General features: G+C 50.5%; 1 protein-coding gene across 7 annotated transcripts in view; it reads right to left on the minus strand.

Annotated features, from left to right (window-relative positions):
* Positions 1-2,875: 2,875 nt before the first annotated feature.
* cxxc5a (CXXC finger protein 5a) overlaps positions 2,876-17,079 on the minus strand; it is a 14,592-nt gene continuing 388 nt past the window's right edge. Inside the window, exons 1-3 of one of the 7 annotated variants that reach the window (XM_028983700.1) lie at positions 15,866-16,187; positions 8,802-9,847; positions 2,876-3,582 (exon numbers count right to left, since the gene is read on the minus strand). In XM_028983700.1, the coding sequence (XP_028839533.1) occupies positions 3,538-3,582; positions 8,802-9,614 (858 nt within the window). In that variant the 5' untranslated portion in view covers positions 9,615-9,847; positions 15,866-16,187 and the 3' untranslated portion in view covers positions 2,876-3,537. Of the gene's footprint in view, positions 3,583-8,801; positions 9,851-15,612; positions 15,709-15,845; positions 16,188-17,079 lie in introns of those variants that run through there. The other 6 variants (XM_028983695.1, XM_028983696.1, XM_028983701.1 and 3 more) reach the window with 6 other exon arrangements.

Genomic DNA, 17,079 nt, shown 5'->3' on the forward strand with positions numbered 1-17,079 from the left:
AAATGTTGAGCTTAAGTCAGCGCTTTTGTATTCATTTACCAAGGACATATTATTAGACCATTAATCCATACTAAGGTGTGTTTGGAAGGATTTTGACTCACTCGCCACTTTACTTGGGTGATTTTTGACAATATAACCTACTGGTTTGTCTAAGAAAGTAACTATTGGTACGATCTTGTCAGCATAACCAGATGCCCGCGTCAAGTGTTTGTTGAAAGATTCTACTTCCCAGTTCGTATATTGTGATTAGGAGCCAAAATCCTACATTCACAAGTTAATGATTTATGAAAAAATAAGTATAACTATGGCAACTGGCTGGCTAGCCATTCTGAAGCGAATTACATTAGTTTATAGGTATGAATGAAGGATCAATAATTAACTTGATCGATCCAGTTTTATTCTTATGGAGCAGACTTGGTAAGAGCATGTCATTTAATGCACAACATGATGTTATTTAATAATAAAAAAAATGTGCCAATTATGGTGGCAAAATGACAACAAAATTCTTACATCATCTACGTTCAACGTAACATATTGGCATAATGTCACTTAGAACCACCAAGGACCTTATTTTCAACCTATTTCAGGAATCCCATTCACATCCAATAAAACCCACCATATGTGGTGTGCTGGTATGAGATTAAACTGGTTGTCCATGATTAAACTAGCTTGTCCATGCAATTTCTTCAATAAGGTCTCTATGAAATGCAGACATTAAGACTTTAGAGTTTAGGAGTCTATCATGTGAGTATTATTGTTCTAAAATGATACAATTCATTATATCAGTGGTGTGTAATAAAATCATGTTTCGAATGATTAAATCAGGGATACCGGGATGTTGGTACAGAATATAGTATTGCCAGGCCAGGGTTGCCCTGGTCCCCAGGTACAACCAGCAATCTGGAACTATGCTACAAGGTCAGCAGAACGTTGTGGAACAAGATCATGACTTACACATACACGCATGTGCACTACACACATTTAGGCAATAAATGAATTTCTTACACTATTATAACAATGTTTGTGATTTGGTTGGTTATGATAGTGATAGAATATCATAGTTATTGGCTTTGCCGAAGAAATACATCTGGCATAACTAGATAGTTGATATTAGATCCCTGGTTTCTGTACAGTAATAAAAATGTATTATGAATCCAATAATTGATTATTAATTACATAAACCGTAATTATGAAAGGGGAGAAAAAGCCGTAACGACTTTCACGCTCTCTGTGCTACCGAAATATAACGTCCGTTCTTCCATTCTTTCTCTCCTACACAGCCAATCTCTTCTGCTCTCTCTACCTCTCTCCTTTCCGTTCCCTCTCTCCTCCTCTCCCCCTCCCCCCGTCTCTCTGATGGCAGGTTGGGCAGTGAGCTGTGCGCTCAGAGGAGCCACGGACGCCGCGGCACACATTAATAATGCAGGGACTCAGCTTCCTCCCAGCACCGTGGCAATGGCACCGGCCCATCGCTGTCACCGGGGGGTGGGGGGGTGGGGAGGAGCTGGTAATGCGCCGTGTGCTCGCAAAGCTCCGTCCTCGCGCCAGCCACTTACGCACACACACACACACACTCGCTCGCTCGCTCACTCACGCCTTCTCACAAGCCCCACCGAAAAACTGGGCCTCCACCAGAGACACGCATTCATTATCAGTCCTGCGGTACAAACCTGCACTCATTAATACACGTACCGGGGGTGTCACTGGCATCTTCGCCAGGTAAACCGGGGTGCGAGTTTCACCTCGGAACGTCGGGCCCGCTCCGGTGGAACCCTGCGTGTCGGGCTCCCGTCGACGCCGTCGGTCCTGAAAATGAGTCTTGGTTAAGAGCACAGATTGCAGCGCCACGCACACACAGCGTCAGAGGAGAGTGTCATTAGAACGCACCGGGGGCGAGGTACGAGGGTTTGGGCCTGGATGGAAGGCTGAGGAAGGCACCAGGCCAGCCACCTCCACCTCACAGGCTTTCAATTAAAACACAGCTTTTAATCAGCCTTTATTGGCTAATTATCAATTATTCATTAGGGTTCTAATTGTGTTGCCTCACCTGCAAATGTCACGCTGTACCCAGGGAGGCCGGGCAAATGACACCTGCACATTCCGAGACGTTTTTTTCCTTTTCCGAGATGTTGCAGTATCCCGCCGATAAACCGGCAGACCTGATCCACACCACACGAGAGAGATTCTACAGGCGGACGTATTCAGAAACAGTTCTTCAATCCCGTCGACTTTATTTTACTAAATTAATGTAGAATGGAACATTTCAGATGGAAGTATTCCCCCACGTCTGTTGGCGCTTTTCTCTTCTTATCGCAATTCAGAAATGAAAACCACATGCAAATAGACAAGTAGACAGACATCAGAACTGTAAATTTGGACACAAATACATGCATTTGTTTTTATTCACAAAAAACCAGCCCATAGTTCTAATTGAATACAAACATTGCTGTTCTTTTCAAAAGATGTAGCTACTGGCAACGTCATGAAAAAAAAAAGAGAGAGAGATAGATAGAAATATTTCAGTGCGTTTGTATGAACAACTTGAGCAAGTGCTGTCTCCCGGTGTCGCCGATGAGCTCCGTCGCGACAGACACTCGCGTCAGGGACATGACCGTGTAAGGCTGCCAGTTTCACTAAATTAAAAAAGAAATAAAAAAAAAACAGAAAAGAGACCTCAGACACGCCAGTTTGTTGGGCAACTTCCGATGTTTCCGGACGTAACTCTAAAAGAATGGGGCCATCTGTGCGGCGCTTCAAAAGTATTGCAGGGGTGTACTTCTTGTCGGGGAAAAAAAAAAAAAAAAAAAAAAAGGATTTTTTACATCTTATTTTTTCTTATCTTGCAAAAGACAAACATGAATCAGTTTCCCCCGCCCCCAAAAAAACAATAGATTTTAAAAGAAAAACCTCAAAAAAAAAAAAAAAAAAAACATAAAATACAGATTTAAGTAAGAACAATGGTGCTAAATTACAATAGTGCTTGCCATTAGCCACTAGTTTTTAAAATATAGCCGTAAAATTTACATTCTCTACACAAGTACTGTATCTTTCCACACATGAACGACATAAACACCAAACACAGAAATTAGTTGATTGTCCGCACTCAGTCTGTCATTTCTGTTTGGCAATGAACAGTTCCATGTCTAAGCGACAGAAAAAACCTGCTGGAAAAAGGACAAAAAGGTACCAAAATGGAAACATATAAAAGGGAATGAAAGTTGCCATAGATTTTTTTCTTTATGTTTAAATTTTTGGTTCAAGGAATAAAGTAGGTGCATCCATAACTCGATTGATTATTCTGTCCTGTTTCTGTTTTGATTTGTTAATTCTTTTTTTTTCTTCTTCTTTCTTTCTTTTTTGCACTTTTCTCTTTTTGTTGCTGTTGGTGTTGTAGTTGTTGTTGCTGTCGTTGGTGTTTGTATGCCAGTGTCCGTGCCCGAGACGATCCCAGTGAGAATTGGCATTGCACTTCATCGCAGAGCTTTGGGTGCAGGTTTTTTTTGAGGGGGGGTTGGGGGGAGGGGGGGGGTCACAGTCCTACTGGAACCATCGGAACGCTGCACCCGTCGGCAGCATCACCTTCTTGGAGCAAAAGAAGGACAAAGCAAGGGAGAGGGAGAGAGAAGGAAAGACAAGGTTAGTGGCGTCCAGATGATGCAAAAACAGCCCAGTGTGCCCAGTTGGCTCCTTCCTCTGGCCTTAGCGGCATATTTGCACACATATTTGGAACCATCGGAACACTCCACCCGTCGGCAGCATCACCTTCTTGGAGGAAGCGAAGGAAAAAGCGAGGGAGGGAGAACGGGAACGACAAGGTTAGAGATGCTGAAACGCCCCAGTTTGCTCATTCCTCCGGCCTTTAACGGCGTATTTGCACATGTTGGGAACGTGTTCTCCGCCGCCACAGCGGACGGGTCAATCCTAGAGGTCAACAGGACGCATACCGAATCACACACGCACCAACACAAACGGCCCTTTTCACTGGCGCCTCGAGCCTCCGCGGCAGTAAAACCCCGACCGTCTCTTCCTCTGCCTCCTCCCCTCCTTCCTCTACAGCCACAGGCCATGGCCCTGACTCCACGTGAAACCCGATACGCCACATTTATTATTTAGCCACCGCGCAGTCACGTAGCGCTCCCCCTGCGCCGGCCGCACTGGTGCCACCAGCCGCTCTCGTCCTCCTCCCCCCTCGCCCTCCTCAACCCGTTAGGGACAGCGGCGTGTCCGCCCGGACCCCACGCGGGGTCTCCGGGAGGGGCCGGCCGGCGTCTGAGCACGAACGCCCTTGAAAGCACAACCGCACACACCACAGAAACGCAACGATTCCGATTAATACACAAACGGGGGAAGAACTCGCACAAAAACACTTCCTACAGCAGCCAGCATACCAAAGACCATCAGGAACCTTCACGCCGGTCCCTTCCGGCCACAACCTACGACTTTCCCTAACCTACCACCTCCCCCATTCACTGGAGGCTTCCTCACAGGTGATCTCCTGACCTCTGGCTCCTGCCCTCCGACCCACATTTCGTACAAACACTCGTACGGAGGACGGAGGCGGCCCCAGTCCCAAGGTCACCATCCATCAGAAAACGTCCGGCCTCCACAGCCGCTATCTTAATCTGTGTTTATTGATTTTGCTATGAATGTGCTACGGCCGGATCCATCAGCGCCGGGCCCGTTCGTCCCCGCAGGCGGCCACCGGGATGAATTTCCGAGGTGCGGGTGAGCAGGGCTGGAGCTTCTGAGAGAGGACGCGTTCAGATATGCGCGACTGAATGGGCCGTTTGTTGCTCTTCTTTCTCCGTGTCCCGTTGCCTTTGAACGTGTCCCGCTGGCTTTCTGTTCACGGCACATGTGATCTGGGGCGGGGCGATGCACGCCAAAAAGCTTTTCCACAGTAGCACCGTACATGATGCTACATGAATGTCTAATTGTTCCAATTTTGTAAATATATAGATAAAAATGACAGTATTTCTGTTTCTATGGCGGCAATTTCATGCCCATTATTTGGTCATTCTTGGACCAAGTTTCACCGAGTGGACCTAAGGACTGGACTCAACCCTCCCATCTCATCCTCTTCAACCCTTCTTAAGTTGAACTGTTATTATTTTGATATTATAGCTATTAACTTAGCGTTATTTTTGACTATTTATATTCAGATGTGATCGTAATTTAGGGAAGAATATAAAAGAGTAAAATGGTGAGCCAGTCCTCTTCTGCTCCACGCGCTGTTGTCAGCTACCTGTCCGTCCGTTGGCCCGTCTACGCAGACGTCGCGTCGGGCTGCTTTATCTCCGCGATTCCGGCCGCGTGCTCCGTCCGATGAGAGCGTGTCTGGTGTCTGGGTGTCTGGGTGGAGGGTGACAGCTCTGCTATGCACCCAATGCCAAAATACAGGCCTTCGTGCTCAGCCAAGGCTAAGATATCACACCTCATCCCCGCGGAATCTTGGTCTCTATTGCATACACACACAGACACACACCCCCATGTGCACACACTGAATCTCTCTCTCTCACACACACACACACACACATCACACACCTGTACACGAACAAATACCATTAAAAAATGCCGAATAAAAGGGTTTCTAAAACACAGGTCCAAAGACACACATTAAGAAGCAACAGCGGAACGCAAACACACACAGACACACACACAGACACGCGACACTAACGTCAAGTTCGCTGAAGTCAAGTTTGCTGCAGCGAAGGCCCCTTTTCTCCTCTGCGCTCCTCTTGTTTCAGTTCGAACGTAACGTTCCTAAAATAAATCCAGACATCTCTGGCCAGCGAGGTGTGAGGTAGCAGAGGCCTGGGCACGCACAGCCACCCCCACCCCCGCCCCGCCCCCCCGCGGTGTGTGTTCCGCTTTGCGGCCGGCTCCGCGTCGCCAACAGCTTCCAATGGAAACCTTGAGAGCGCCCCGGGCTTAGAGCACTAACGCCCCGACTTCCTGTTTTCTCTCCCTGACACACACCCCGACGCGTAATGCATTCACCACACACACACGTGCGCGCACATAAATAGGGCTGTAGGTGTCCTTCGTCACACAAATCACATCAGTCACAGAAACGCGTGCAAGAAAAAAACCACACACTTCTCTCCAAACGGGGATGGGCGGATTGACGAATTTAGCGATCCACCCAAAATAACACATAATGCACATAACACATCATGTTCGTTTCTGTCTGCGCCGCTCCATACAGCCAACCGGCCGGAGCCATAAATAAACTAATCTAGAGAACCCCCCCCACCCCGCCCTACTGTAATATCACTACTTTAGTAAACTGTGCACAAAGGAAGGTTTTCAATATATTCTCATGATCAATGCACATGCATAAAACAAGGAAAATGATATGTAACAATACCTATGAATCATGCCACTTGCAAATTGCAAGTCACTCCGTTTTCCACAGTTTTCCAGCGCCTCTCTCCCATCTTGACCTGATCTGACCCCCGGCTCACTGTCAGACTACAGTGTCAGTGATAATGTTACTGCACTCAACATGACTGCTGGTTAGGGAATATGTCAGTAGAGCATGTTACTGAATCACATCTGAAACAATCGAAATAAATGATTGATGATCCACGTCTGCATCTAGATTCTAAACGAAAAAGAAGACATACAGAAGTGGATTACAACCACATAAATAAATCTTATAAAGGTATATAGATCCTACTGCAAGTGGCGTATGGGCCATCAAGTTTCATATTGCACTTATAGTTACAGTTGACAGCTTAATATGTAATGTAATATAGAGTAATAAATAAAAATGCATGCCTTTGGAAGGTACTGGGTATGGTTTTAAAAATTAAAAAGATGATAATGTGGCAATAAAATGTGTCCATTATGTGCAACAATGTTGTGTAAGAATGTTAATAAGTACTAAAGGGTGTATGTCATTCTAATGATTTCAGAATGTTTTAAATCGAAACACAACTGTGCGCCGTGCTAGTGATAAATTAGTCACAAGTCTAATTACTCTGCCCAACGAACAAATGACATGCACTCAGAATATAAACAATCGGATTACTGAACACAATAAGAGATTTCCTCAATTTGCATCAGTCAAGCAGTCAAGCTGCATTTGCAATTCATTATAACCAGTGAGTATAAAAGTTAGCACATTTGTATCACTTCATCGCCGATTTACCACCCCGTGCACCAACAGTGCCTCTGGTGCACTGAACACTACGTGGTTGACCGTGGATCGGTGTCACTAACAGTAATGACAGGGCGCCGGGCCCATGGGTACGGTGCCATCTCCGAACTCAACACTGGACCCACTAATATGCTAATACATAACTAATGTACAAATTCAACCAAATATGAAAGCATGACACGTCGAGCCAGAATCTCTCTCTCTCTCGCTCTCTCTCTCTCTCTCTCTCGGTCACTTGGTGTCGCAGGACCAACAGCAGCAGGACATCTCACCGCATTCCCCGGCCATGTCTCTCCTGCCCCTCGCCGCCATGACACACCGCCACCGCCGGCGAATCCACCGCAATCAAGTCGAAAGCGCCTTCCACTTCGCCGTCAATGTAAAGATCGGTAATTTACAGCCTCGCAAACACTCAGTCCATCACGCAACGGCGCCGGGTGCCGCAGCCTCGCTCAGAGACGCGGCTGCTTCCTACATGTTGTAGGTGTGAACAAACAGAAGCGTAATTAACATAATAAACGAACGTCCTGGTTTGGCACTGGGCGGTGCAGGACGAAGGGACGAGTTGTGGAGCGAGAACTTTTGGAGGCCATTAAAACGGGCAGGCGTGCCACAGGAGAGAAGGGCAAGGGGAGGGCGCCTGTGCCACACTGACACCTGGTGCTCCAGATGACAGCCCTATGGCCAGATGGACCATGTCTCACACAAACACACACACACACACACTTACCCCTCCCAAACCCAAAAAAAACGCTCACTATCCCCCTCCCGACACAGACCACACAGACTCGGCCTCCCAAACACACATTTGCAACCAACATAAACACAAAACAGGCTCTGCGCGACGCCAAAATGTCACAAGAGTCACGTCTGATCCATATTTTATCACTTATAGTCTTCGTGTGCGTTGAAACACATCAAGTTTAATGTGAAAGGGGTGGAGCCAGTGACGTAATGCAAACGTGGGGGCAAGCAGATTAGAGAAAACCCTGTGGTGAGTGTCTGCCCACACACACACACACACACACACACACACACACACACACTTCCAATCCCCCACCCTGCCACCTGTCACAACCCCCCGCACAGAAACCCCCCCCGCTCCCCTGCCTCAACCTCCACGGCCTCCGCCCCACGGCGGAGAAGTAGCTGCGGGGGTCGGCGCGGGCCACGCCCTTCTCCTCGCCCACCCGGGCCGGATCAGGTGACAATGCTGAAAGCCGAGCCCCGCCCGGCCCTCCCGGAGCGGCGCGCTGGGCGCGATGCGAGAACGAATCCGGCCCGAGCCGAACATTATCCAGGCCCAACCTGTATGCTAATTAAACACTTACTGGCAGGCTAAAAATAGCCGAGGCGAGGAGTGCAAATACCGCGCAGACGTCCCGGGGCCTGCTTTCTGAGGCGGGGGCGTGTTCGCTAATGTCGTCGCGAAGTTATCTGGCTGCTTGCTAACTGTTTACATTGTGTTTTCATCCACTTTTTTACGAAGTTAATAGTGGGAGGAGCACATGGGGACCAACTGACAACCCCGATCACGTGACGTGAATATCGTGGTAAACGCCACCAAACGAACACTCCCGCCGATGCACCACACGTCGTGTACAGCCCCTGAGAAACATGGCGCGGCACCTCTTACCTCCAGAGCAGCAGACGGCTTCTTTTTCAGCTCCTCGCACTTGCGGAACTTGCAGATCTGGTGGCCCGTTTTGCGGTTGCGGCAGCTGCTGCACTGCTCGCAGTTAATCCTGCGCCGGCAGGGCGGGCACATCCCGCAGCGTTTCCGCTTCTTCTTGCCGGAGCTGATGGCGGAGGCCAGGTCGCTCTGCACCGGGTACTCGGCCAGGCCGGCCATGTGGAGCGCGCTGTCGGCCAGGAACACCCCGGCCGGCGTCATGATGAACAGGCCCGGGTTGAAGGGGAAGCCACCGCCCACGCCGTAGGGGAAGTCTGCGGGCCCCCCGACGCCGTCGGCCGCCGACGCGCCCTCCAGGTCGGCCGCGCCCGAGCCGGCCTCCGCCCCGACGCCCAGGCCGACGCCCATCCCCCCCGGCAGCAGCATGTGCTCCATCCCCGCCCGCTTGAGCAGCGCGGCCGCCTGGGCGAAATGCAGCAGGCCGTTCTGTCCCTCCAGTACCTGCTCCAGGGTCCGGTCCAGCTTCCCCAGCGCCGCCACGGCGGTCTGCTGCTCCTGCTGCTGGGGCTGCTGCTGCTGGGGGGAGGGGGGCCGGGGCTTGGCCGCGTGGCTCTTGGCCGGGCCGTTGTGGGACAGTCCGTTGGTCGCCGCCGCGGTGTACTGGGAGAGGGCGCGGGAGCGCTTCAGGCTCTTGCTGAGCGGCTCGCTGATGATGCCGCTGCGGTTGCGGCGCTCGGTGATGGGGGAGTCCTCCTTGCAGCTGCTCTGGTCCGGGGCCTCGGCTGTCCGGCTGCCCTCCGGCCGGCCGCTCGACATGGTCCAGCCCCGGCGTGTGAGCGTGGGTGGGCTGGGGGGGTGGGGTCGGGGAAGGGATGAGGGGAGGGAGGGCCCAAGTGGCACTCTCAGGTCCGCTCGAAGACCAGGTGAGGGTGGAGCCTCCCCTCGACAGACAGGTCAGCCAGCCAATGGCAGGCAGAGAGGCTCCAAAGCCCTGGACCTTTCTCTAAACCTCAGCCGTCAACCACATCCTTCCGCGGGCAACCGGAAAACTGCTGAAAGAAGCAAAGACAAACAGATGTGTTACTTAACGTAGAAACAGCAATGAAGTCAAGTAACAATCAATTGTCCTGACCAATAATATCCGATGTGTAAAGTCTCGTGAGAATAAGAGATCAAAGCAATATCTGATTTACAGTACAGGCCAAAAGATTGGACACACCTCCTCATTCAATGTGTTTTCTTTATTTTCAGGACCATTTACGTTGGTAGATTCTCACTGAAGGCATCACAACTATGAATGAACACATGTGGAGTTATGTACTTAACAAAAAGTGGACACCTGACCTCCACAGTCACCGGACCTGAACCCAATCCAGATGGTTTGGGGTGAGCTGGACCGCAGAGTGAAGACAAACGGGCCAACAAGTGCTAAACACCTCTGGGAACTCCTTCAAGACTGTTGGAAAACCATTTCAGGTGACGACCTCTTGAAGCTCATTGAGAGAATGCCAAGAGTGTACAAAGCAGTAATCAGAGCAAAGGGCGGCTATTTAGAAGAAACTAGAATATAGTGTATAATGGCAAAATATTTGCCTCTGAAGCACATCAAGATAATAGTGGTAATAAATAGGAGTAATAAAACTCTGATACTAACATGCTGTCAGTTTTAATACGTCAGCACAATGCCATTGTCAATTATATGCCAATAAACGATATGTGATATGAATTTGGCCAATGGGAGAGTCTACCGCTGAAATACCTGCTTGCGAAGATTACAAAGTCACCTACTTGCAGCACGAGCCATTCGTTTTGGTTGAGAGTTGAGACACGGTGTCTGAGGCTCTTTAAAAAATCCCAAATTCGAGTTTCCAAAAAAAATTAGGCCTTAAATATCATTCAACATGACTAGTCATTGACCTCATGACCTTAAATCTAGGTTTTAAAGGTTTTAAAATGGTTTTAAAAATACTATGGCCGAATTAAATAAATAAAAAAAGAAGGCTTCAGTCGGTCAACAATGTGGCCGTCCCTGCGCACTGTAATAAACAGGTGCGCGTGTCAGTGCCTGGTCCGGTCCGGGCCACGCAGGCGCGGAACAGATCGGGCAACTTGAACCGATCGGGTACTGACAGCGCGCATGGAAATGACCTGGGGTCATTGACCTGGGGTCAAATGACCAAAAAAAGTCATTATAGTTTTAAAAACCACAAAATAAAATCTTAGGTGACATAGACAATGATAAAATATGAATAAACATATTGTTACAGAAATATTTTCTGACAATAGTTTTAATGTAAAGCAGAATACAGAAGATCCTAAAACGTAATATAATACCTGGTTTTTCACTGGCCTTATGGGTGTGACAGAAAGTCCACTTTGAATTGCCCAGATATTGTTTTATCTGGTATACTATATGTATTTGTTAAAGGTTCTTTAAACAGTTACATTTAAATGTACTTGTCAAGTTATATACCGCAATATATATACCGTCTACCGTATATGGTTTGATTTATATCACAATATGAATTTTTTCGCATATCGCACAGCTCTAATCTAAACAACCGACCCCTCCTTTAATGATTTTTATACATTGGGTTGCCATAAAAGTATGATCCAGCATATTTAATTCACATACAGGACAACTTGTAGCCAGGCACACCACTCGAGGCCAAAAACACTTCTTCCAGCAAGGTTGAAGGTCTCCAGCATGCCTCTTGGCAAACCAAGGAGTTTTATTTTTTGTTCTATGAACATATATAGTTCCAGAAGTCCAAATGTACCCAGGCTACTGCTTCACGTGGATAGAAGTACCTTCATGGCCTCTCTGTGACCTCCGAGGCACAAACTCAAGATTATGAGCAAAAAAAAAAAACGGAATCCATTTCTTGCTGCATTTGCTTTTGTCGTGACTGGCGGTCATGTGTTAATGAACGAACTTCTTCACAAGGAAAGTAGCCGGTCATGGGACCTCCCAGAGACAGGTGCGGTGAACAAGAAGCGTCTACAAAGCACGTAGGCGGACCACTCCAACAATGAGACGTCTACAGACAGATGGCTGGACCAGAGCCTATTTATTTCCCACTGTAGAGGAATAGAGATTTCATTTGTAACTCATTCAGAAAAAGCATGTCTCTTTTCATCGGACCACTTAGCAGAGCACTTAGCATTTGTCAACAGGGGGAAAAAAAAAATCCAGTTAAATCACTTTTGATTATGATAACTGCGCCGTGATGTAATACAAGGTGAAACAGTCCGAGTGAATTGAATCGTTTTTTTTATATGGCCCCCGTAGTCGTGTATTTATGAATGGACATTATCACCCCACTACAGTGTTTTATTTCGACAGGACTATTTCACGGACACATCTGACGGAGCCTCCGAGCAAGAAAAAAGGCGGAGGAAGAAGGAGGGGGGGGGGGGCTAATTTACACACGCGCGACTTCATTCGAACAGAAGCCCGAGTCCAACAGCACTCCTGTCACCTGCGCGTTCCTGTCACCGTACCTCCAGCAAAATCCGACCGGAAGGCCTGATTTGCATGGCTTGCCGTGTCAATAGTGGCATCATACAAATGAGAAGTCACAGCGCCTCCCGCCCAGTCCTCGCGTTCGAATGCCCCGTCACCGAGTCGAGGAGGTCCCCCACCACTTCCTGTCACTGTTTCCAGCCACTGACCTGGAAGCACGGTAAGCTCGTAACTTGCTGATGGTATAAAAGACGTGAATTTGGTGGTTTTTCCCCCCCCTTTGCTGAACCTACAGAGCCGACGGTAACGGCGGGTTTTAATGACCAGTCCACCGCCACACGCACACACACATAACCCCGCGGAGAAAAGCCGAGGAAATGGCCGGCCCAGTCCTTATATGGGAAACAAAGAGAAGGGGGAGCGCGGGGGGGGTGGTGGTGGTGGTGGTGGAGGAGGGGGGGGGGTCTGTGCAGTGTGGAAATTGGAAGGCCAGAATTAGTGGGAGGTAAAGCTTCAAAGGCAGGAGCGCACAGCCCCCGCATTCTCACCAGCTCAGGGGTCTGTGGCGCCAGCGGACCGCGGCCAGACCCCACCTCCCCGCCCGGCCGCCCCTCCCTCCCGGCCGCCACGGTCCGCCTGCTGTGCCCTCTGCCAGCGCTCCGCCCCTCGCCAGTGTCCGTGCCCAGAGAGTCACCCTCGCAACCCATGACATCATCCGTCTGGCCCGGCGGATCCTCTCCGCCCACTTTATTCAAGTATTCACGTAAACTCAACTCTTAGAAGCAAATAAATCAAAGTGGGTCTGTCCAGCGCCGTCTCGCCGCCGTCCCGCGACAACGCCATCTGGTCCACTATTAAACCGGTGAATATCAGTCAAAAGAACCCCCGGCGGCGCGGAGCCGGGGACCCCGTCCGAGTCCCGAACACCAATTTCTATACAAGCTGTGTGACCTTTTCTGCTGTGACATGTGACATCACCAACAGAGATGTCACAATACAGGCTAGGCTACGTGCTAACAGAACGTGGGCAGCGCCCTCGTGGCCTGTCACAGCGATCTGGCTCACGGACGACGGCCCCGTCCGCAACGCCAACACCGAACTCTCGGCAGCCCCATGCCAGAAACCGTCCAATCACAGTCGTTTTTTCTTTTTAAATCCCCCTCTCGGCTTGTCACCGTGCGACCGTCAAGTCTTGGTGAAGCACGCATCGGCGTGAAATGACAAAACATGTCTGATAAAGTAAGTGCTTGGGAGGGGAGAAAATATACTACATAATAAGCGTAATATAACCGTATAATTACTAGTAGATCGGTCACATGACCCAACGAGTCAATGCTACACGAAAGCATGAACGCAGCATCAATATTTACCAAAAACCCAACTTTAAACTGGAATATATATATATATATATATATATATATATAGAGAGAGAGAGAGAGAGAGAGAGAGAGAGAGAGAGAGAGAGTTTGAAGAAGATGACTGAAGTTTTCTTTTTTATTCCAAGACCCCCCTCCTTTACCCTCAAAGTCCTCATCTGACCGCTAAGCACTTCAATATCCATAACAGTTTAACTTCCAGAAGAAACCCAACACCGCTTCGCAAGTGTCCACGCACACCGCCAGTACGGGAGGGAAATATTTACTTTATACCGCGCTTCGGCCCGACACAATGCGATTCGGACGTAATAATGACTTCTACGGTAGAAATAAACTCTCTAAGTAAACGGCGAGCGGCACTCCGGAGAATACGGGCCGGACATGAATGATTCATAACCGCACAACACCTAGCGCTCACTCAGCCTGGACGCGGTCCGGCGGGGACGCTGCACAACTGCTGGAGCCGATGGCTACGGAAATAAAACTAATTACCAAAAAAAAAAAGTCAATCACACCAATCCATTCTCCGCACTTAAGGAACTTGACAGTAAATATTGGCCAGGATCGTTTCCCATGAGCACTTGCGAGGGTCAAGGTAAAAAGGGAGGCGTCATTTTCGTCCAAGCAATTGGTCCGAAGCGGTGAGGAAAGACGTCCCCGGTTCTCGGGTCCGTCACCTGGCTGTAATAAAAGGTCACATGCTGGTCACAAGGAGTCTGTCCGGGCCGGCGGCGCCCGGCGTCCTGATATCCGCGTCTTTCCACGGAACACCAACGGCCGTCGCAGTCCAGCCCACGTCCGCTGTTTACCAATAACGAACGCGTTGGGTTTGACCGTCAGAGAACGCCACTGGCGGCCATGACTGATAAAGTTCCACGGTGAAGCCGGGTGGTTCGCGACGTCAGCAAGGCCCGGACTGGACTTTCCGAGTCTTTCACTTGACCGGCTTCTCTGACTGACATGTCGGTGGATGGTCACGTGGTGTAAAGTTTGACAGGCCGCACCACTTTGTGTCATTATTTCAGCCATACGTTTATGAAGTGTCGGTGGAGAGCACCGACGAACACTGTAAACTTCCCCGCGTGGGAAAAAACAACCTGCTTTCCCACTGAGCTTCTACCGACTATCAAATTACGACAGCCATCATCATCATATCCCGGACACGTTACGTTATTAGACTAATTACGCTCGGTGGCCGCGCCGAGACACCCCGCCCACCCACCCCCCCCCCCCCGTCACGTCACGTCACGTCACGTCACGCAGCGCGCGCCCCCTCCCCGGAGGTCAGCGCGCGGCGATAATTGGTTCCCCTCCGCAGAAGAGCCCGCACCCTTCACCCCGCTTACCGGCGGCTGGAGCCCGTTACTTAACCAAATACAAATAAAAACAACTTGGCTGCGTGGAGAGTTTTAACATGCGCGCGTGATAAAGTTGCGTGGCGACGTCACGCGGGGGGTTGTATTCACGTTCTCGGCTCAGGTAAAATGCAGAACCCAACGCGACGGTCACGCAGACACCCCCTTCTCTCTCTCTCTCTCGATCGAGAACCCCCCCACCCCCACGAACCCACGCACGGAGAGACCCGGCGGACCGTGTTGTTGACGGGAACGGACGGGGAACGAACAGCAGCGACGGCCCGGGAGGGACAGACGCGTCGCAAAGTTGAATTGTCACTTATCACGGCCGAACCAGCACCGCGCACGTTTTAATCATCCTCCGCCACGCCACGCCACGCCACGCCACCCCCCGCGTCCCCATCACGGGAACGTCGCGAACAATGAAGGACGGGCGCTCCGCGACGCGACACCGGTGTCGCGGCTGTTTAAACCGTCACCGTCGCCGCCGTCATAACGGGAATTAAAAAAGGAAAAAGTTGCGCGGCCGTCCGTGGACACCACCTGTCGTTCACGGCGAAGCCACTTTCCAAAAAAATATTTAATACAGAATAAAAAGAGAGAGAGAGACTGCGTACGAACGAAGTCGCCGTAAGTCCCGCCGTCCAGGTGGCCGGTCCCGTGATTATTCCACGCCGCCGAGCAGCGCTCTGTCCGGGCTCCGCGGACCCGTTTCCCCCGTCCCCGCCGCAGATGACATCCCAACTTTCCAGCAAGACTTCCAACAAAAAGTACGAACCCCCCCCTCCGTTCCCGGGATGGATCTGCATATTCCCAAACACCCACTCACCCACCCACTCTCCCCACTCACCCCGTTTTATTCGCACCTACCGGGGCTGGTCGGAGTGGAGGGGAGGGGACGCGCCAGGCGCTCCGCGTCTCCGTCCGTCGCGGCGCAGCAGACGCGGGATAAAAAGCGGGGGGAGAACCCGGCGGTCACGAGGAACGAGCACTTTCTTTCCCGCCTCCTTCTTCCTCCTCTTCCTCCTCTTCTTCTCTTTTAACCTTGTCGTCGTTGTTTGTTATGATTGAATTGCCGGTTTACCGGGAAGCGGAGCGCCGCGATCCCACCTCTACATCCCCGCTCGCTGCTGGCGGAGGAGGCGAACATGCGAACACACTTCGTGGGTTTTTTTTTTTTTTTTTTTTTTAGGGGGGGAGCTTCACGGAAAAACCGAAGTGGACTTTTCCGCCGACCGGCGGGGGGGGGGGGATAACACACACACACACACACACGATCAGCGATCAAATAAAGCCGAACCCGACCCCCCGGATATAAAACCGGGCTGCTTTCGACAGATCGATCTTTCTTTCTTTCTTTCTTTTCTTTCTCTTCTTTTTTTATTCTCGTCCCTCCGCTCGGCCAATGGCTTCCGCCGGCGCGTCACGCCGATCCGTACGATCTCCCCGCTCCTCCTCCTCCTCCCGCCGCCGAACTTCATATTCCGTCATGCCTCTTTAAGAACGAACTTTTTTTCCCCGACGCGTCCACGCGACGCGGGTGGAAATTCACGTGGCGAACTGTTGACTTCCCGCCGCGCCGCGCCGATCGCGTTTTATTTCCCTTAAAAAAAAAACCGAATTAAAGCGGACGGGCGACGTTTTTAATGCACGATCACGTGACCGAGTCGACCGGGGACCGATCTCGATCGAACAGACGACGTCGTGGCGGGAGTAAAAGTGGCCGCTTTAACGAGCGGACGTGTTTGAAGGCCGGGGCCGAGAGTCCACTCCACCTCTTTCCGCCGTCCTGTCTGCGGGCGGGCGGCCAGGCGGAGTGTGCGTGGAAGTGACACCGCCAGGGCGGCCGAGATTTTCCTCCATTTCTCTCCTTCCCGGCGCAGGCGGCCTGACATTGGCTGGAAAGTGGAGCAGCTCGTCAGGGACAATCAATGCGAATCGATCGAGCCGCGCGGTTCCGAGGCTCCGAGCTGGAAAATAACGCGCACGAGGGAGGGGGTGTGTGTGTGGGGGGGGGTGTCTACTAACACACACACGCGCACACACACACACACACTCACACACACACACACACTCACACACGC

This window comes from Denticeps clupeoides, chromosome 6 (assembly GCF_900700375.1).
Source record: "Denticeps clupeoides chromosome 6, fDenClu1.1, whole genome shotgun sequence".
Lineage (NCBI taxonomy): Eukaryota > Metazoa > Chordata > Actinopteri > Clupeiformes > Denticipitidae > Denticeps > Denticeps clupeoides.